This window comes from Talpa occidentalis, unplaced genomic scaffold, assembly GCF_014898055.3.
Source record: "Talpa occidentalis isolate TD23 unplaced genomic scaffold, MPIMG_talOcc4v2.1 talOcc4.15, whole genome shotgun sequence".
Lineage (NCBI taxonomy): Eukaryota > Metazoa > Chordata > Mammalia > Eulipotyphla > Talpidae > Talpa > Talpa occidentalis.
In genome coordinates this window covers 58,412,428-58,435,458 of record NW_023601543.1, presented here as the reverse complement: position 1 = coordinate 58,435,458, position 23,031 = coordinate 58,412,428, and the positions used below count along the sequence as shown (strand labels likewise).

The following is a 23,031-nucleotide window of genomic DNA, read 5'->3' as shown; positions in this document are numbered from 1 at the left end:
GGACTCTTCTATTACTCTAAGTCATTTGAGAATATTCTTGACAGTCAGTTATCATTTGATTTGTCTCATTTGCTCTTGCTTCTTGGGGTCTGTAGGACAGTGTTTACTGCCCTTTGGAATGTGTGTGTGTGTGTGTGTGTGTGTGTGTGTGTGTGTGTGTGTGTGTGTGTGTGTGTGTGTGTGTGTGTTTATGTTGACTGTTTTATTCAGTGTTGTTCTCTTTCCCAGGATGCTCCATGATGAAACGCCATAGACATCTCAGCAGCAGTGACAGTTCAGACAGCAGTGAGTAGAACCAGTCCATGGCTGGTAATCCCTGTATCTGTACTCCTTGAGTATTCCTTTAACCTGAGGCCAAGCTGTTTCATGTGTACTTCAGTGGTTAAAAACTAATGTTTCTGGGAAGGAAGACTTGGAGCACTGTTTTTCTTATTATTTAAATTTCATTAAAAGTAGATAAATTACAGGTGGGAGAATCGATTTTGTGTGGCATATATAGTACTTTTTCATTTTTCATTATCTAAACAACAAAAGCCAAATTCTAATAATGATAGTACTTTTCTAGAAAGGGAGTATGAGAATATAAATTGTTGGCCTACAATTCTAATTGTAGCTCAGGTACTAAATGTTTGACTGGATGAAACTCATTTGTAAAAGGCAACAACCTTATTAAAACAGTATTTGGGGAAGTGCTGAAGAGTACACAGCTTACTTGCTCCACAGTTTTAGTTTTTCTAGTTGCTTTTGCAGATACTTCTCCAGGTGGAACATGAATCATGTTATTCCAAAATATTGTACGGTATGATTACACCAAATCAAATCTCTTTAGCAGTAGCATTGTTGAAGCTCTTGCATGCTGGTAAGTCACCTATAAATTCCATTAAACTCCACTACGAGCCTTCCTTGTGTTCAGTTTAACTATTTTCTTCAGTGATATGAGATCACTGTCCTCTAATCCATCATGTATTTCAAATTCTCTTGGGTGACATTTAATTATATTAGCAGATAAGTCTCAGTATTTTTTCTAATTATCTTTTGCAGGTCCTTCTACTTCCTTTACTTGTGGCTCAATGTATAGGAGGAGCAAGTGTAAGTCAAAAATTCCAAGTGAACACAAGAAACCTGCTGAGGTGAGATCAAATATTCAAATTTTCTATTTAAAAAATAGAAAGCTGCCTTCTGCCTATGTATCTAATAATACCCCAATCTTGGAGCCATGAAGTATAAACAGTGTGCCAAAGGATAGGCTTGATTCATGATTACCTTTTTTTTTTTTTCAAGAAAAATTCCATTTTCCTTTCATCTTGAGGAAATGGTAATCCTCCACTATGATTTCATTTTGGTGATGTCACTCAAGTGCCCGACTTTACAATAGAAAGCCTTTCTGCCTTTCCAAGCCAAGAGGTCAAAGGGAGGCAGACTTGGGGAATTGGGAAGTACCCAAAAATTTGTCCTATAATTGGAAAGAACTAAGTTGGCAAATGGGAAACAGTGCAGAAAAGGATAGATGAAGTGTTTGTGGATGGAGAAGGACTAGGTTAAGATATAGGCTGTGGACTGTGCTGGGGTTTCACAGCCTTCAGAGCACTGCCAAGCCTGGAAGAGTAAATCACTCCTTGTGAGGATGGTCATATTCTGCCCCAAGTATAGCAAAGTGCCATGGTTGCACTTAGATTTGGTAATGATTTTATGGATCCCTCAGATTTTCCTCTTATAATTAAATGATAAGAAACTGTGTGTATTTTCACTTTGATGGGTAGTCTTTCTTGGTTGCAAGGGGAAAAGAGGATATATTACCTAGCCATTGCTGCATCACAGATTATCACAAAGTTAGTGACTTAAAGTAGCATACATTTATTATCTCTTTTTCTGTGAGTCAGGAATGTGGGCACAATGTGAATAGGTTCTTCTGTTCAGTCTTTTTTTTAAAAAAAAGATTTATTTATTTATGCGTACAAGAGCTGGGGTGTAGGCCAGAGGTGTGGGGTGGGATGAGAAGATTTATCAGAGAGAGTGGGGAGCAGAACAGGCAGACTGACTGAAATACACTGCTGAGGGGAGCAGCAAGCAAGACAGGAGAGGTCTGCTGCGCCGTGTGGGTTAGCTCCCTGACCGGGGATCGAACTTGTGCTGCAGTGGCTGGTGATGACTTCATAGTGCTGAAACTTTAAGCCCTTGTGCCACCAGGGAGGCCCTGTTCAGTCTTTAAGAAGTTTAAGAACATTAATAACTGCAGTCATTGTGTTGAGGGGCTATGTTCTCATCTGGAGGTTTGACTAAGAAAGCATTTGCTTCCAGACTCATTCAGGTGGAATTCACCTCCTTGAAGCTGGGGAGCTTAGGTCCGTTTTCTTGGTAACTTGACAGAGGACCACCTTTCTCCTCTCCTATTGTCTGCATAGACATGTGGCTTCTCCATAGATTGTTCCAAAACATGGTGACTCACTCTTTCAAAGCCAGCAAGAAGAGTGACTATATTTTGCTCCAGTCTGAACAGAATGAATCTTAGATAACATAATCATGGGAATGACACCTCATCATATTTGCCTTGTAATATAACTTTATCAAGGAAGTGCATTCCCATTATGTCTGCCATATTCAGTTGGTTAGAAACAAGTCATGGGTTCTGTCTGCCATGATGCGAAGGAATGCTGCTTTAGGTTGTCAATCAAAGCAACGTTTCTCTTTCCATTTCTCAGAAGTCACTCTCATTTTCTTCTTTTGCCAGGGATCTTTCTGGGCACAGTGGAATATGAAAGTGTGTTTACACATGTCTGCATCACTCAGAAAAACTTAGGGAATCAAATGCAAATAAACAGGAGCAGAACAAAATTCCCATCTTTCCAAAGAAGGCTTTGACTATAGAATGGTGGGAAAGAAACATTGTGCCTACCCATTTAGGATAACTCTTTGTATTTCCTTCTGTATATTTTATGGTTTCAGGTCTTATGTCTAGTTCTTTAATCAATTTTAAGTTGGTTGTTGTGCATGGTGTGAGGTAGTAGTCGAGCTTCATTCTTTTGCATGTAGCGACCCAGTTTTCCCACTACCACTTTCCCAGTACCACTTATTGAACAAACTTTCTTTGCTCCATTGTCAATGGATATTTAGGTTGGTTCCATCTTGGCTATTGTGAATAATGTTGCTATGAACATAAGAGTACATAAATCTTTTTGTATTAATGTTTTCATATTATTTGGGTAAATACCTAGGTATGATACTGCTGGATCATATGGTATTTCCATTTTTTAGTTGTTTTTTTTTTTTTTTTAAGTAATCTCAATAGAGTTTTCCATAGAGGCTGAGCCAGTTTAATTTTCACCAACACTAAATGGCTTTTCCCTTTTCTCCACATCTTTGCCAACATTTGTTGCTTCCATTCTGTTTGATAGACCATTCACACAGGGATGAGGTGATATTGCATGGTGGTTTGATTTGCATTTCCCTTATAATGAGTGATGTTCAACATTTTTTCATGTGCCTGAAGGCCATCTGTATGTCTTTGGAGAAATATCTACTTAGGTTTTTCATCCATTTTTTATTGGGTGTTTTGTTTTTGAGTTGCATAAATTCTCTATGTATTTTGGAAATTAACCCCTTGTCAGACATGTAATATCTTCTAGTTCATAGATTGTCTCTTTTGTTTTTGTGGTGGTTTCTTTCACAGTGCAGTAACTTTTTTTTTTTTTTTTTTTTTTGTAACCATATTTTCTTTTTTTAAGATTTATTTATTTATATAAGCACTGGGTACATTCAGAAGCACGGGAGGGTGAGAGAATTCACCAGAGTGGAGAACAAAACAGGCAGACTGACGAAGTACACTGCTGAGGGGAGCAGCGGGCAGCAGGAGAAGTCTGTGCGCCATGTGGGACTCTTGCCCGTGGCCTGGGATCAAACCAGCGCTGCAGAGTCTGTGGGCAGCTTTGCAGCCCAGCGCTCAACCACTGCGCCACCAGGGGAGGCCCTCATATCCTAGTCCTTAATCCATTTTGAATCAGTTTTTATGTATGGATTTAAATGATTAGTTTCTTGTTTTTTTCACTTGTAGCTCTCCAAGTTTCTCATTGCCGTTTGTTGAAGAGGCTTTCCTTTCTCCATTGTATCATCATGGCTCCTTTGTCAATGATTGTCATATTTCTGTGCGTTTATTTCTAAACTCTCTGTTCTGCTCCATTGGTATGTGTTTCTGTTTTGTTCCAAACCATACTGTTTTTCTTTCCATGTATAGTATAGTTTGAGGTCAGGGATTGTGAGATCTCTATTTTTCTTTTCTCCCAGGACTGCTTTAGCTATTCAGGGTCTTTCGTGATTCCTTACTAATTTTATAATTGGCCTACTTCCTTGAAAAATGCCACTGGAATTTTGATAGATATTGCATTGAATTATTTTAGGTAATGTAGCCATTTTGACAATATTTATCCTTCCAATCCACGAACACAGGCTGTCTTTCCATTTCTTTGTGTCTTGTTTCTTTTGACAGTGTGTTATACTTTTTAGTGTATAGGTCCTTCACCTCCTTTGTAAGTTTACTCCCATGTATTTCATTCTTTTTGGTATAATTATAAATGAGATCGATGGGATTAATTTCTCTTTCCCCTAGTTCATTGTTTGCATATGGAAATGTTACAAATATTTATGTATTGATTTTGTATCCATTATTTCTAGAAGTTTTTGCTATAGTCTTGGATTTTCTGTGTTTATTATTGTGTTGTCTGTGTATGTTATTTGTGAAAATAGTGATAGTTATTTTCCAATTTGGATTCCTTTTATGCCTTCTTGTTGCCTAATTGTTCTGGCTAGGACTGCCAATACCGTGTTGAACAGTAGTGGTGAGAGTGCCTATCCTTGTCTTGTTTCTGATCTTAGGAGAGATGCTTTCAGTTTTTCACCATTCAGTATGATGTTGGCTGTGGGTTTGTTAGATCTGGACTTTATTATGTTGATCTATTTTTCCTTATTCCCATTTTATTGAGAGTTTTTTGTCATAAATGGGTGTTGAATCTAGTTGAATGTTTTTTCAATATCTATTGAAATGATCATGTGGTTTTTTTAATACTCCTTTTTTGTTGCTCTGATGCATGACATTGTTTGCAAATGCTGAACCAGTCTTGCATCCCTGGAATAAAGCCTCCTTATACATGGTGGGTAATTCTTTCAATATATTGCTGGATTCAGTTTGCTAAAATTTTGTTGAGGATATTTTACATCTATGTTCATTAGAGATAATGGCCTTTATTTTGCCTTCTTCATGCTGCCCTTACTTGGTTTGGAAAGCCTCATAGAAGCTTTCCATCTTTCATTTTTTTTTTTTAACAGTTTGAGTAGCATGATAGGTATTAGGTCCTCTTTGAAGCTTTGGTAAAATTCACTAGAGAAACTCTCTGCTTTTGTTCTTAGAGAGACTTTTGGTTATTTTTTCAATTTCTGTGCTTGTGATTGTTCTGTTTAAGCTGTCTGCTTCATCCTGGTTCAGCCTTAGAAGATTGTATGGTTATAAAAATTTGTCCATTTCTTCTAGGTTATTCAGTTTGTTTGGATAGAGATATTCATAATAGTTTCTTATAATCCTTTGTTTTTCGGCAGCATCTGTTGTAATTTTGCCTTTTTCATTTCTGATTCTTTTTATATGGGTTATTTCTCTGTGAGTCTTGCTAGGGATTTGCCAACTTTGTTTATATTAGTAAAGAAACAGCTTTTGGTTTCACTGATCTTTTGAACTATCTTTTTCTCTTCTGCTTCATTTATTTCTGTTCTAATTTTTATAATTTTCTTCTACTGATTTTTGGTTTTGTTTATTCTTTTTTATAATTCCTTCGGTTGTAATGATAGATTGTTTGAGACTTGTTTTTTTTATTTTTTAATGTGGGCCTATATTGCAGTATACTTCCCTCATAATACTGCTTTTAGAGAATCCCATACAATCTGGTGTCTTGTCTTCCATTCTCTTTCAGTTTCTGTGATTGTGGATGGTCAAGTGTGTTGTCAGCTTCCAGTATTGGGAGACTTTGCCGCTGTCTTTCTCTTACTGATTTCCATTTTGAGTTCAATTTTGCTATCGAACATAGTCTGTATGATTTCAGTTCTTTTACATTTGTCAAGGGTTATTTTATGGTCCAGGATATGATTTATTTTGGTGAATATTTTATGGGCACTTGATGAGAATGTCTATTATGCAGTTGTTGTGTCCTCTTGATTCATGCTGTTCTCTATGTTCACTGATCGGAGAGGACTGTAGAAGTCTCCAACTATAATTGTCGTTTTGTGTGTTTTTCCTCCATTCTGTCAGCTTTACTTTATATATTGTGAACCCCCCCTTGTTAGGTGCATACACATATTCTTGGCAAATTCATCATCATATAATGTCGTTTTGTTACTCTGTTTGCTCTAAAATCTGTACTATCTAATATTAATACAATTTCTGGCTTCCCTTTGATTCATGTTTATGTGGTATGATTTTTTATCATTTAACTTTCAGTCTACATATATGATTATATTTGAAGTGAGTTTCTTGTGGATTATATATAATTGGGTCATTTTTTTTTAATCCACTGTCAATTTCTGTCTTTTAATTGACATAACATTTTTCTTAATTTTTATGTAATTTATTTATTTATATTTTATGTCTTTGTTCATTTTTGTACAATGTTTGCTTTGTCCTGTCAGGTGTAGTCCCCTAGAATTCCCACCACCAATTCACCCGTGCACCATCACCATAGTCCCTTGTGCTCTTCCCTCCCTTGCTTTGATCCCTCTCCCTCCCTCTCCCCTGCAGGGTGTCTCTGATTTATAGTCACCTGTAAATTTTGTTTTTTAATTTATTATAATTATTTTTTTCCTGATCCCTTCTTTGGTTCCCCTGTTTTCCTCCTATAAGTGAAACCATCCATTTTTTTAATTTTTCCTTCTGACTTATTTCACTCAGATAGTTGGTATGACTTTGATCTTAATGTATCTGTTGAAGTTTGTTTTGTGGCCCAATATGTGATCAATCCTGGAAAATGATCCATGTGCACTTGAGAAAAATGTGTACTTGAATTTTTGGGGGTGTAGTGTACTATGACGTCTAGGTCTTTATTAGGGCTCTAGTGTCCTTGTTTATTTTTTTGTCTCATTGATCTGTCCATTGGTGAGAGTCTCCTACTGTAAATGTATTTTCTCTAATGTCTGTTTTCAGAGCTGATAATAATTGTCTGATATATTTTGGTGCTCCTTCATTTGGTGCATATATGTTGATGAGTGTTATGTCTTCTTGATGTATTGTCCCAGCAGGCAGGCCTGCACTTTCCTGGGACCCACAGTTCATCTTGCTGGCAGAGCCCTCCCTCTCCTCTCTTCTACTTAGTTCCGAAAAGGGGCACATGATCGCCAGTCTCCAACAGCCTTGTGCAGGCCCACACTTTCCTGCTTACCTTTTTTTTTTTTTTTTTTTTTTTTTGCCTAATTGACATAATATTTTAACCATTATATTTAATGTAACTTTTGGTATATTGTGGGTTGTCTGCCATTCTATTTTCTATTTGATTTTTCTATAGTGATTTCGAGTATATATCTTTTGTGTAGATTTGTAGTGGTTGCTCTTGGGGAACAGCCTTTAAAAGGGAGGCTTTTTTTGCATATGTTACTTACCCATCTGCTGGTCTCTACGTGTTTCCACTTCATGTGAAAATAGAAACTTTCCCATCAGGTTCATTTGTACACACACACGCGCACAGACACACACATGCACACCAACACACACACAATTTTATAATTGTCTTAAATATTTTCTCTACATATATTGAAAGCCACATTAGACTATATTACTTGCTTCAGCCATCAAGGATGATTTATAAAACTCAAAAGACAGATACTCTTTTTGCCTTTACTCTCTTGCTCCTCTTTCTGTTTGAAGAACTTCCTTTTGCCATTATTTTAGGGTAAATCTCCTGGTTGTAAATTTTCTTGATTTTTCTTCTTTTGAGGATATCTTTGTTTCATCTTCATTCCTGAAGAATATGTAATAATATAGAATTCTGGTGTAACAGTTCTTTTCTTTTTAAAAAAAAATTAAGTGTAATTGTCGTACAACATGTTAGTTTCAGGTGTACAATATAGTGATTTGACATTTGTGTACAGTCCAAAATGATGACCATAATAAGTCTACTTCCTGTTTATTCATAACAGTTTTTCTACAGTACTTTTTCAGCACTTGACAAATATACTACTATCTTCTAGCTATCATGGTTTCTTTTTTTTTTTACATCATTGTTCATTTTTGTACAATGTCTGATTTTTCCTCTTAGGTGTTGTCCCCATAAAATTACCACCACCAAGACACCTATGAACCATCACCATAGATTTTGTGTGCTCTTCCCTCCCAGTTTAATCCCTTTCCCTCCCCCTCCCCTGATGAATGTCTCCAATTATAGTTTGACTGCTAGTTTTGTCTCTTTTTTTTTTTTCCTGATCCCTTGTATGGTTTCCCTATGTTCCTCTTAATAAATGAAACCATCTGATATTTTTCTTTTTCCTTCTGACTTATTTCACTGAGCATAATCCCTTCCAGCTCCATTCATGTTGCTTGGAATGTGTAAGTTTATCTTTTTTTGATTGCTGAATAGTATTCCAATAGTATTCCATTGCTGACTAGTATTCCATCTGTTTCTGGGCATTTAGGTTGTTTCCATATTTTAGCTATTGTAAATAGTGCTGTGATGAAGATAGGAGTTCAAGTGTCTTTTTAAATTAATATTTTGTGTCCTTTGGGTAGATTCCTAGGAGTGGTATTGCTGGGTCATGTGGTTGCTCCATTTTTAGTAATTTGAGGGTCCTCCACGTGGCTTTCCGTGGTGGTTGGCCCAGTTTGCATTCCCACTAGCAGTGTAAGAGGGTTCCCTTTTCTCCACATCCTCGCCAACATTTGTTGTTAGGTTTTTTAATGTTGGCCATTCGTCTGGTGTGAGAGGATATCTCACTGTGGTTTTGACTTGCATTTTCCTGCTTATAAGTGATGTTGAACAGTTTCTCATGTGCCTCTTGGCCATGTGCATTTCTTCTTTGGAGAAGTGTCTTTTTAGCTCTTCTGCCCACTTTTTTAAACTGGATTCTTTTTGTTTTTGTTTTTGTTTTTGTTGAATTGTGTAAGCTCTTTGTAGATCTTTATTATCAGTACCTTATCAGTTTTGTAGAGTGCAAATATTTTCTCCCAGTCTGTGCGGTATCTCCGTGTCCGTTACTGTCTCTTGCTGTATAGAAGCTTTTTAGTTTGATGTAGTCCCAGCTGTTTATCTTTTCCTTCATTTTCTTTGTTTCAAAGGATGAGTCTAAAAGATGTTTCTGAGATATATGTCATGGAATGTTTTGCCTATGCTTTCTTCTATGTGGTATATGCTTTCAGATCTTACATTCAGGTCTTTTATCCATTTTGAGTTGATCTTTGTGTATGATATGAGATAGTAATCTAGTTTCATTCTTTAGCATGTAGCAGTCCAGTTTTCCCAGCACCGTTTATTGAAGAGACTGTTCTTGTTCCAGTGTATATTCTTTGCTCCTTTGTCATAGAGTAGTTGTCCATATGTGTGTGGCTTTATATCTGCATTTTCAATATGGTTCCATTGGTCTGTGTGTCTTTTTGTTCCAGTACCATGCTGTTTTAATTATTAGGGCTTTGTAGTATAGTTTGACATCGGGAATGTAATACCTCCATTCTTTCTTTTTCTGGTCAGGAGCACTTTTATCTGTCATGGTGTCTGATGAGAAACCTGCTCTCATTCAAATATTGGGCTGTTGGAAAAGTTCCAACAACCCGATAGGTGTTCTACATGAGTAATCAGTCATTTCTTTTCCAGTGGCTTTTAAGACTTTTCTTTGTCTTTAGTTTTCCAAAGTTAGATTATGGTATGCCTAAGCATGGGTTTCTTTTGGTTTACCACACTTATCCTGGGATTTGATCAGCTTCTTGAACCTGCACTTATGTTTTCTGATGTATTTGGGGAATTTTCAGCCATTATTTCTTCAAAACTATTTTTCTCACTTCTCCCTTCTTTCTTGTCTTCTGGGGCTTCATTTTCGTGAATGTTAGATCTTTCGTCCCTCAGGCACTTTGTGTGTGTGTGTGTGTGTTCTTTCCTGTTGACCAGATTTGGTAATTGCTCTTGTTCATTGATTTTTCATTCTGTAAATTTGATTCCTCTACTGAACCTATCTACTTAATCATGAGTTTATTTCATATATCGTAGTATTCCTATTCATACTTTTCATTTGGTTGTTCTCTATATCCCATATCTCATTTGTTTCTTTGAAAGTGTTTCTAACTTCTTTTTGAAGCATTTTTATGATGACCGCTTTAAATCCTTGTCAGATAATCCCAGCATCTGTGTCATCTTAGTGTTGCTTTCTATTGATTCTCTTCTCATTCCTAGTTCTTAGTGTGGTGAGTGTTTTTTTAATATCCTGCATTATTTGAGTATTATGTTATCAGCCACTAAGTCTTACTTAAATCTTCTGTTTTATCAAACCATCAAAATAACCAGATCAATAGGGAAAAGGAGTACTGACTTTTTCTGCCCCTTGGGAAATTCTTAGGCATCCTGTTCTAGTTCTCTCTAGTTATCTAGTTACCTCTTCAGAGTGATAGTTCTTTTAATTGGGAAGGGGCTGGGGTGTTTCATTACTACTTGGTGAGGGTGAAAATCCTCACCTGGTTGCCTCCACTGATAGCAGGGCATGGTGGTTGTAGGGGTACTACATTAATGATAGGCAAAGATTGAAGTTCAGACTCACTACCTAGTCTCTGTTGATACTACATTGAAGAGAGACTGCCTTGTTATTATTGGGTGGGAGTGGACATCAAGACCTCTTGGGTGATGTCCATTGACATCACAGCAATCACCCTTTTTTTAAAAATTTTACATCTTTTTTGAAATATTCTCATATGTAATTTATCCATTTGAAGTATGATTCAGCAGTATATTCAGAGTTGGGTCACCATTACCACAATTTAAATTTAGTGCATTTTCACCTACCCATTAGCATTTGCTCCCTAATCTCCTTACTCCCAGCCCCTAATCTAATTTGTCTATATGGATTTACCTACTTAGGGCATTTCATGTAAATGGAATCAGACAATATATGGTCGTTTGTGTCTGGCTTCTTTCACTAAGCAGTGTTTTCAAGGTTCATTAAATTTACTTCATCTCATTTTATGACTGAATGATATTTTATTGTATGGATAAACCACATATTGTTCATACGTTCATTAGTTGATGGGTGGTCTCCATTTTTGGAGTATTATGAATAAAGCTTTTATGAACACTCATGTACAAGTTTTTATGTGAACATACATTTTTAGTTGTCTTGGGTTTATACTTAGGTGTGGATTTGCTGGGTCATACTTTAACTCTGTTTAAGCCTTTAACCACTTGAGAAACTGTGTGACTATTTTCCAAAGGGGCTTTATCATTTTATAGTCCTGTAGGCAATGTAAGAGGGTTTTTAAAATTTGTTACTGCTGTGGGCACCAAAGGCTTCTAATTCCTCTATCGACCTTCTTTTTGTCTCCCCTCTTGGCTGAGTGTCTTCCCTTTTGCTTGTCCTTGGTGAGTGTCTTTTGCAGCTCTCCCATGCGTAAGCTATTATTATCTCTAGAAGCTTTTAGCATGGTAATAAGGTATGGGGATGAGGAAGTGTTCTCTAATCTTCAGTCTTTGGAATGCATAGCAATCCTGTCTTTGGGGCCTGGGATGGAGAGGTGGCCTTCAGAAGTAGAACTTCTTTCTTCCCAGTCTCTATTCCCATATGCCTGCAGCAGTTATCCTCTGGTGTTCTCAGACTCTTCTTTGAGGAAGGGAGCGTCCTCCAGCATTAGTGAAATTATACCTGTGCCCTCACTTGGTATCCTTCCCTGCAGATAGTCTTTTGCTTAGTAAGGGAGTCGAGACACTGAGCATCAGGGGCCCAGACAGCACCACTATAGGAGCTTTCTCCAGGTTCTCCCCCATCTTCCCTATGAGAGCCAAGTAGGGATTCTGGAGAAAAAGTTTACAAGAAGGTGGGGACCTCCTATGACTACAGCTTCAGGAACTTTGTACTCCTATAGTCGTCCCTACTTGGCCCCCAGTGATTTGTCTAAATGTCTGGTTTAATATTCCTACAGTGGCTTCCATTACTATCTCATGTATTGCTGGAGGCATGTCTGTCTTTTTGAGTTGACCATTTCTCATGTGACTCATTTCTCTGATGGGTTCATGGAAAATTAATTATTGCCTGTTCTGCCTAATGTCGTTTGGATGAGATTTTGGGTTCAGTGAGCTGGGTCCTTGGGTTACCTCTGAGAAAAGTTTCTGCAAAGTTCCCCTTTCAGTGACACATGGCAGGTTTACCCAGCAGGCAACAGACAGAGGCAGGCAAAGGTTACATTTTAAAAGGACAATTTATTAGGAAAAGGAGAGAGAAAAAGAGAGGCACCTGCATAGTCACAGGTAGGCGGGAGAGCTGTGTTTTGCCAGTGCAGAAATTGTACTGATACACTGTTCTTTGTTTGGGGAGGGATTCATTCCTTTTTGAAATTGTTTTCTATTATTATATTGATTACTTCTACAGTGTGACTCTTTTGATCTGTAAGGACCCATGATTGTCTATAATGGCCCTCAGTCTTCATATCCCCACCTCTAATCTGTTCCTTCATATAGTTTCTATGGAGTGATATATTCTATAGCAGTTTGGCCTAAGGATTCTTCATTTTAGATCTGGTTTAACAACTGTGTTAATCATTTGTATCCCCACCTCCAGTTTCTGGTCTTCTGAAGCCTCCATCCTAAATTGTCTACTCTTAGCCTCCATTACTGCCTTTTTCTTATATGGGTGGGAAGTTCTTTTTTTAACTGTCTACAGGTCCAAGATGAGATGTGATATTTTTACTGGGAGTTAATCATTGAAATATGATACAAAACATTTCCCTATTGCTTAATTGGCTGCATTAATAGATGTGTATTTTCCTTGATGTTCAGTGCCTCAGTGAGATCCTGTACATGCTTTCCCCTGAATTATACTGTACAGAAGAATTTCCTATAGGTATGTGAATTCAATATCTGGTTCAGGGGCTTTGATACCTTCTCAGAATTGTATGCAGGCTATCACGGGTGTGTTTTTATGTGTATTTTTTGTCTGAGCTAGTTGCCTTTATCTTACTCTCAAGGGAATGTATGCTTTAAAAAAAATTAAGCCAGTTGCCCAAGAAATAGCACAATTTGGCTATAGATAACCAATTTGGATATATCAGAAAGTCTTTCATTCTTTCTCAGAAGCCAGGATATTTTCACCTAATATTATGGTCTATAAAATAGATGAACTTACCTTAAAGGATTGACTGTATATCATCTCTAGGCCTGAAATCTCATGCCTGTGATTTTCACAGCAGCAGAGTAAAGTGATGTTCCAGTTTGTCAGTCCATAACCATCAAAAAATGTCTTGTTTATTCTTCATAGAAACCTAAGAAATAATTTAAACTATTTGAACAATATCTCCGTGAAAAATATCTACATGATTGGGCCTCCCCAGTGGTACAGCAGTTGAGCGCTGGGTTGCGAAGCTGGCCCCAGCCTCTGCAGTGCCGGTTCGATCCCCAGCCACCAGCGAGGGTCCCACATGGTGCACAGACCTCTTCTGCCGCCCACTGCTCCCCTCAGCAGTGTACTTCATCGGTCTGCCTATTCTGTTCCCAGCTCTGGCTCTGGTGAATTCTCTCACCCTCCTGTGCTTCTGACTGTGCCCAGTGCTTGTATAAATAAATAAATAAATCTTAAAAAAAATCTACATGCTTTTTAAAGTTTTAAACTAAGGGCCTCCCTGGTGGTGCAGGTGGTTGAGCGCAGCGCTGTGAAGCTGTCCACAGCCTCTGCAGTGCCAGTTTGATCCCCACCAGCCGCGGAGATACCCATATAGCATGGCAGACCTTTCCTTCTCGCCCGCTGCTCCCCTCAGCAGTGTATTTCATTAGTCTGCCTCTTCTGTTCCCCGCTGTCTCTGGTGAATCTTCTCACCCTCCCTCACACTGGCCTGTACCCAGGTTCTTGTATAAATAAATAAATCTTTAAAAAAAATAAACTTCCTTATAAAAAAAGTTTTAAACTAAGAAATTGGGTAAGTTTTGCTTCTTTGGAGAAATCAATGTGGATCATAATGTCTTGACAATAGAGTACTTTTGATATATAACAATAAATTTGTAATTTTTGCTAGGTTCTTTCTGCTTTAGGTAGTTGATTTTTCTAGATAACCCAAAAATCTTTTTTCGCCTTGAGAAATTCTAAGAAAATTACTTACAGTTAATCCCTTTTGATTAAATATAGTTACGGTATTTGCAGTTGCTTGAGTTGTTTTGTTTTAGTTGTTATCTCTCTCTCTCTCTCTCTCTCTCTCTCTCTCTCTCTCTCTCTCTCTCTCTCTGTGCTCTAAGGGTGACACATCTGTTTGTGGTCAGTTATGTATAAGTTCAAATTTTAGTGACTATGAATCAAAACTGATCAATTTTTCTGCTTCATTCATTCATGTGGACTAGACAGTATTCCCCTTTGTGTTATATAGGAGGTAAATGTTTTGGCTTTCCCTCTAAAAATTATTACACAAGTGTTCTGACTAGATATGCTTTAAGAAATTGCCCACTGAGAGATGTTAATGAGAGCAATAAAAGCCAGAGTTATCCATGATGGGCATTTTCATTTTGTGGCTCTGGCAGGTTAAGCATTGCTATTCTAATTGAATTCATAGTGAGGCCCCCTTTGTTTCTGCAAGCATCTGAGTGGCCAAGATGTGAATGCACTGTTGGACTTGGCATAGCTTCTGGGCTGTATGTTAGCCTGTGAATCCCCTCTTTGACCATAATGAGCAGATATCTGGTAAGTACAAAACCTTTTTGTTTCAGGAACTTTGGGGGAAACTACCAATGCATATAAAATAGGCACACAATTAGTAACTTATAAAACGTTTTGACTTCATTAGCTAGGTCAATGTCAACATCCAGATCTCTTGTTCATAATCTTTAATTTAATGGCCACAATGGCCATGTTATATTTTGTGATGTTTCTGTATTACCTTGTGGCCTGTAGAATATTGGTTAAAGTTCTTAACGGGGCTCTTGCATGGGAACCCTGTCTTAGGAAGCTAAACCCCTCACATCTTTATTAACTCAAATCTCCTTTACCCCATCAACAGTTACTTTATGGACTAGATAGGAGAGCTTATCTATATTTCTTTATACTTTTAGAAATAAAGCTTTATGATGATCATCATAAAATAATTGCAGCAAGAATTTACTTAGCAATTACCATGAACTCAATACCATGGTAAGCCCTTTATATAAATCCACCCACTTAATCCTCACAACTCCTGTAAAGTGTTATTATTCCCATTTTTACAGATGAATTTATGTAACTTGCCCAAAACTACTAAATGGTACAACCAGTAAAACCAATCCAAGTAGTCTGTCCTTGAACCCATACTCCTTTCTTTAAAGACTTCTAATTTCATTTTTAGCGATATAAAATGTTTGCCCGGATCAAACATCAAACTACAAAAGAAAATATATTCAAAAAGATCCAGCTATTGTTTCTCTCTCCTCCCTATTTTCTACCCCTCCTTCCTAGAGTTAATCTTTCAAAGTTTTTGGTTTATCTTTTTATTCTTTCTTTCTGAAAATATATACAGATATATGTGTGCCATTGTAGGTATATAAAACTCTGTCTTTATCCAGTATATGGTAAAGCTATTTTGTTTGCCTATATTCATTTTAAAAACTCAAAAAAAAAAAGTTATCAGAAGCAAATCTGAAAGTGACCAAGCTAGGTCTTTTGCCTTCACAAAGGAGTTTATTCCAGGTGCCCACCAAGGGATTAATGGGATTGACATCCTAAAGCTGGCTCCTTGAGTGGTGGGTGTGCTGTAATCAGATAAGTAAGGGAGTGTGGTATGTGAGAGGGGGAGGAGTGGAGGGCTTCATGTTTCCAGGTCCAAGGGGTGTCAGGCAGTCTAGGCATCATGAGTCACAACATTAGGCTTTCTCAGCAGGGAGTGTTTCCTGGGGGCCATCACCAGGAAACAATCAGCAGATGTTTGCTTTTGATGTTACTATCAACATCAAAGAGGTACAGAGAATTTTTGTTAGGGATCTAACAATTTTCCAAGTTTCTGGGAATACTGTTGGAGAGAAATGCATTAGTTGTCAGTTAAAAGTTTATCACAAGAAGGGACGGGCTTTGTAGGGGAAAGCAAAAACAAAGGACAGTTAGAATTTAATTCTGTTTAGTACAAAATCTTAGTCTAGGTAAGTGTTTGTTACAATATGAATGGGGTCTGGGTACAGATTGATGAGATCCTGCCTGGGTACTAAACTTATATTCCTATCCCTTCTTTAGCATTTTATGTTCTGCTTGGTGCTTGAGATGTTTGACTTGGAGCAAGATAAGGCAGACTCTTTCTTGCACTGTGCCTTGAGTGAAAATGCTGCTCTAGAAACCTTGGATCTGGTGGTATTTAATCTGACTTGTTTGTAAAATTGAAATCGGGCTTATCATATGTCTTGCTTTTCTCAAAAGTTGAAAGGGAAAAGTATAATAGTTAAGGATTTAAGCCTTCATTTTCTTAAGAAAAATAAGTATGAGTTGATCGATGTTTTGCAATTTGAGGTTTCCCAGACTTCACAGAGTGTCTGTTGCCTAGTGATTTGATGTTTCTAAAGCCAGGAACAAAGACCACGTTTCATTTGCCTCTACTTCTGTATCTCTTTGTCTAGAGTCTTCAGTTACTCTTCTGTTGGATAAATGTGTGTATTTGTTTCCTGGGGCTGCCATAAGAAATACCACAAACTGGGGCCTCCCTAGTGACACAAGGGGTTGCATCTCAGCACTATGAAGCTATCGGCAGCCACTACAGCACGAGTTCGATCCCTGGCCAGGGAAGCTAACCCACATGGTACAGCAGACCTCTCCTGTCTCTCCCACTTCTCCCCTCCGCAGTGTGTTTCAGTAGATCCACCTGTTCTGCTCCCCACTCTCTCTGGTGAATCCCCCCCCCTCCCTCTCACACACACGCACACCTGCACCTCTGGCCTATACCTCAGATCTTTATGCATAAATAAGTAAAAAATAAATCTCTCTCTTTTTTTTAAGAAATACCACAAACCAAGTGGCTTAAAACACAGGGATTTATTCTCTCCCACGGCTGGAGGCCAGAAATCTAAAGTCAGCCAGGTTGTACTCCCTCTAGAGACTTTACGGACAGTTCTATTTTTTGCCTCTTTTAGGTTCTGATTACTATTAGCATTTATTGACTTGTGGATCAATGAATCACATCAATCTCTGCCTCCATGGTTACACTGCCTCCTCTTTTGTCTCACATCTCCCTGTGCCTTTCTTATATAAAGACATTTGTCACTGGATTTAGAGCCCACTTGGATATTCCAGGATGATCTCTTCATCTCAGAAGCCTTAAATTAATTGTATCTGCAAGATCTCTTTTTCTAAATAAGATGGCATTCATAGGCTCCAGAAATTAGGATGTGGACATATCTTTTGTGGGAGCCACCATTCAGCCCACTACAATATGTTTCCAGGCTACATAGGAAACTGTGCAGAACAGATATTCATGAGCAGTTATATCAAGTATAAAGATATGACTTGTGCTATGTGATAGATGATGTGGGGTTATTAAGCCCCAAGCATACCTTGCAGTCAGTTGATTTATTTTGTTAAGTATCACATGGAAAATAATGAAATATTTTAGGAGGCTGAAAAATACTTGGCTGTATTCTTTCCATATCTAAGGTTGGCTTTCCCACTGCACTGTCTTTCCCAAAGGCAGTAAGTAGTTCAGCACAATTGTGAATTGCTACCACCACTTATCCACTGGTACATTAAAGGCAATCTAGGTAATTTATAGTGATGGATCAGAGTGTTCAGCATAATGGTGATTCAGTGTCTCCCACTAGCTACCCAGAACACTGAGCTCTGTGCAAAACATGTTAAATGGATGTCTGTGATCCTCTCTTACCTCTTTATATAAAGCATCATGTAAGAAAACACTAGTTTTTGTTTCCTGTAGACTTTAGCTTTCTCCCTGCAGAGCACCCAATTATCTTTAATTGGCTAGGATTTCTTAGTAGGTAGGTCATTTTGGTGCCACCTAGCCACGTAGGTTTGCTTCCCTATTTTTCTCAGGTCATACTATTCATTCTGAATCTCCCCCAAGTGAAACCAACAGGCATTTGCAGAGTTGTCCCTGCAAAGTAGCAAATGGAATGAGTCCTTATTGATTTAAATGGTGTCACTTGATTATGTGACAGTTAAGTCCTATACACTGTGTAATGTTACCTTAAACAGAACTGCACTGAGAACTAATTGCTTTATTGGATCATGCTATGCCTCTGATTTTAATGTTACGCAGAAGTTAGTGTTTTTCTTCTGAGAATTTTTATTATCATCAAAGGCTAAAATATTTACTTGATAGCATTGCTTCCTTTGATCTTCCAGAAATGTACACACATATATCTTCAACCTGTAAATAGTTGTTTGCTTTTTTTGCAGAATTAGGAATTAGTAGGTGAGGTATAAACCAATGTCTTTCTACTTTTATGTGGAAGTGTATTCTTCCATTGATTGGATGTTAACTAGATCTTTATCACTGAACTCATTGCCAGGTAAGCTTAAAAACTCATAGAATACTTTTTCTTTTGTTGTTGAAACAGAGGAATCTCAAAGCTTAGGTTGTCACCGCTATTTAAGTCATGTTTCCAGTTTTGGTGAGCAAATTTCTATGCCCCTTAATCACCAAGGACCCTTTCAATCAGAGGATAATAGTACATCAAACTTGGATGGATTCCTATTCCCATTTTGTCAGTACCTAATTGTGCTTAGGGTTCAGAAAATAGACTATCAGGAATCTCTTTGCTTTCACGAGTTCAAGTTGTAGCTGTACCCATGTCATCCCCCCAACCTCTGGCCTATGAATGTTCCACACAGCTAGGACTCCCTTTCCCAGTATAGGGTTAGTGCTTGCACTGGGAGCCTCTTGGCTGGCATAGTATAGATATCATTCCTAGATTCCTCACCCCTGAGTTCACTGAGAATGATAGAAACTGATAAAGCAATAAAGGGTTAAAAAAGAAAATGAAGGACATTTTTAAAGAATCTAAATACAAAAGATAACTAATTTAAACTACAAACCTTAAAAACAAAATTCATTATTAAAAGAGCAAAGAATATGTATCTGGTAAATAAAGAAGCTAATGTAATACATAATTATGAAATATGACATGGTTGAGACCAAGTATATGAGTCTTGCCAAGAAGTATGAATGGGCTTAACAGCTATTAAAGTTTTTTTGGCTCTCAAAACAAGACCTAACTATATGAGTATACCACAAATAGGACAAAAATGACGAGATGGCCAAAGGGGTACCAGGAAAATGGAAATAAAAAAAGAGTAGTGATCCTGATATATCAAAGTATTACTCAATCCCAAAACAAATTAGGCTTTCTAATGCTAAGGGCTACAATTCACCATGAAGTTATAATAGTTATAAATATTTGTATGCTAAATAATGCAACAACCATCTTTATGAAGTAAAAACTATAGGAGATGCAAGGAGACATAGAAACACACTAAGGCATAAAAGACTGTCAGATACCTCAGTCTGAGGTAAACAAACCTCAGACTGAGATGAACAAAATGATCCAAAAAATAGGTGAGAAGATATAAAATCTAAACAACTGTAAGAATAAAGTAGATCTGATGACTGTATATCAAATTCTATACCTTATATTCAAGATAATGGAATACATCTCAAATGTTTTTGGTATATACACAAAATATGATCAAATATTATCACAAAGAAAACAAGTAATTTCCATTAAGTAGAAATACTGTAAACAACACTGGTAACAGTGCAGTAAAATTAGAAATTATAAAAGCAGAAAGCTCCTTCCATATGGAAATTTTCAAAAAGGGCCTACCTGGTGGTGCAAGGGGTTCAGACGCAGCCTATGAAGCTGTCCGCAGTCACTGCAGCACGAATTTGATCCCCGGCCAGGGAGGTGACCCACATGGCGCAGCAGACCTCTCCTGGCTCACCCACAGCTCCCCTCAGCAGTGTACTTCAGTCATTCCACCTGTTCTGTTTCCCACTCTGTCTCTGGTGAATCCTCTCACCTCTCCCCGCACCTCTGGCCTGTACCCCAGTTCTTGTATATATAAATAAATAAATAACTTTTAAAAAAGAAATTTTAAAACAACTCTTCTATTGAACAACTCTTGGGTGAAAACAAGAAATAAAGCTGAAATTATTTTTTTTTTAAATAATGAGAACAAAAACATTCCATTTCAGTTGCTTGCTCCATATCATACATTATATGATGGGGAAAAGGAGACCAACATTGTTCAAGCTACTCTTGATAAGTTTTTCCACGAAAGAATAAAGCAAACACACTTTAATTCTCGATGTTTCTATTGTTTAATCATAGCCTACTAAATAAATACAAGTTCTTTGCTTTCGTTACTCCATGCATTTATAGCTAAGAATAAGAGAATTTCTAATATTTTGATGAATATGCTTAAAGGTCATAGAAAAATTGTAATTTCCCCTAAATTATTAAGATTATTTTTCACATTTTCCATATGCACCATCATTTTTATGATTCCACACTTACATGCAAAGTGGAATTGCCTATACTTTGTCAACCTCTGTGCAAATAAAGTACAAAACCTTACAATAGATAACTTCTTATAGAAATACAATTACCAAAATTGCCTCCTTTAGAGTAAGGAAGCTTGAAGAGATCACTTTCCAAAGATGAAGTGGAGAAAATTATTAAGGCACTACCCGACTGAAATATGAAGTCCAGATGATTTTACAGGGAACAGATAGTCCCAGTAATTCTTAGATTATTTTAGAACATTGTAATGGAAGGAATATATCCTAACTCCTTTTATAAAGTATGTGTAACACTAAATACCTGAATTCAATTAAGGTAATACCAAAACAAAGAAAACTGCAGATTATTATCACTAATATGATCTAAAATATTTTTAGAAATTAGAAAACAGTACAATACTATATTAAGAAAATAACATACCAATGCAAGTATGTTTCACTGTTATGAAATGATTATTTCCATATACACTGAAGGCTTTAACAGACTTGATTACCTAGTCATTATAAAACATTCAAAATGGGCCTCCCTGATGGCACAGCGGTTGAGCGCTGGGCTACGAAGCTGCCTGCAGCCTCTGCAGCACTGGTTCTGTCCTCAGCCGCCTGGCAAGGGTTCCACATGGCGTGCCGACCTCTCCTGCAGCGCCTCAGCAGTTTATTTCATTGGTCTGCCTGTTCTGTTCCCTGCTCTGGCTCTGGTGAATTCTCTCACCCTCCTGTGTTTCTGACTATACCCAGTGCTTGTATAAATAAATAAATCTTTTAAAAAATAATTAAAAAATTCAAAAAATGAAAACTAAAAAGTTATAAAATATATATGCCACAGTCTTTAAACACTTAGTATCTTACTTAATAGGACAGTACCAGAGGCATTTCTACTAATTTCAGGAGGAAGGCAGACCACTATCCCTGTTACTATTCCAAATTAGTAGAGGTATTAAACAATGCAGTTAAACAAGAAAAACCAGTTGGAGATATAAGACTAGGTAAAGATGATGCAAAACTCTTTATTTGCAGGTGATGTGATAGTTCATATGGAAAACCATAGGGAAATCATTGATAAAACTAATTCAGGTTAGGGCCTCTGCAGTGCCGGTTCGATCCCCAGCCTCCGGGTGAGGGTCCCACATGGCGCGTTAGACCTCTCCTGCCACCCGCTGCTCCCCTCAGCAGTGTATTTCGTCAGTCTGCCTGTTCTGCTCCCTGCTCTGGCTCTGGTGAATTCTCTCACCCTCCCGCGCTTCTGACTATACCCAATGCTTGTATAAATAAATAATCTAAAAATAAAAAAAAATTAAAAATCAAAAAAACTAATTCAGGTTATAAAACAGTTCAATAAGGTATCAGGATATAAGATAAATATATAAAATCAATAGCGTTTATAATCAATTCTATTCATTCCTAGAAAGAGGACATAAGTGCCTGGGGCTTTTTTTTTTTTCAATTTAAATTTTATTTGTATATTCCCCATACAATTACAACCCCCTTATTTTTACCCCAAGCCCTCCTTTCCCTGCCCCCCACACCCCATAGAGTGTCTCTTGTTCATAGTTATTTGTTGATTTTGATATTTTCTTTCTTATAGTTATTCTTTTTCCTGGTCCCTTATTTAAGTTTTCTAGATTCTTGCTATGAGTGAGACCATCTGGGTTTTTCTTTTTCTTTCTGGCTTATTTCGCTGAGCATGATCCCTTCCAGCGCCATCCATGTTGCTGCAATTGCGTGTTTATCTTTTTTGAATGCTGAGTAATATTCCATGGTGTATATGTACCACATCTTCTTGATCCAGTCATCTATTTTTAGGCATGTGGGTTGTTTCCAAAGCTTAGCTATTGTAGTGCTGCTATAAACATAGGCGTGCAGGTGCTCTTTGGAATTGATGTTTCTGTGTCCTCTGGGTAAATACCTAGGAGTGGAATTGCTGGATCATATGGAAGCTCTATGTTTTGTAGGTCAAGAAATCTCCACACAGCTCTCCATAGAGGTTGGACCAGTTTGCACTTCCACCAGAAGTGCAGGGGAGTTCCTTTTTCTCCACAACCTCGCCAACATTTGTTGTTGCTAGTTTTTTTAATATGTGCCATTCTCACTGGTGTAAGATGGTATCTTATTGTAGTTTTGATTTGCATTTCCCTGATTACAAGTGATGTTGAACATTTTTTCATATGCCTGTTGGCCATTTGCATTTCCTCTTCAGAGAAATTTCTTTTGAGCTCTTCTGCCCATTTTTTGCCTGGATTATTTTCTTTGTTTTTGTTGAGTCTTATCAGCTCTTTGTAGATTTTTGTGATCAGTCCTTTATCATTAGTGTTGTGTGCAAAAATTTTCTCCCAGTTGGTGGGGTTTCTCTTTGT

The 23,031-nt window shown here is 37.5% G+C and overlaps 1 protein-coding gene across 6 annotated transcripts in view; it reads left to right on the top strand.

Annotated features, from left to right (window-relative positions):
- JADE3 (jade family PHD finger 3) overlaps positions 1 to 23,031 on the top strand; it is a 135,056-nt gene that overhangs the window by 70,335 nt on the left and 41,690 nt on the right. For 4 of the 6 annotated variants that reach the window (XM_037512485.2, XM_037512484.2, XM_037512487.2 and 1 more), the window contains 2 exons: positions 229 to 285; positions 1,042 to 1,130. In XM_037512485.2, the coding sequence (XP_037368382.1) occupies positions 237 to 285; positions 1,042 to 1,130 (138 nt within the window). In that variant the 5' untranslated portion in view covers positions 229 to 236. Of the gene's footprint in view, positions 1 to 210; positions 286 to 738; positions 860 to 1,041; positions 1,131 to 23,031 lie in introns of those variants that run through there. The other 2 variants (XM_037512483.2, XM_037512488.2) reach the window with 2 other exon arrangements.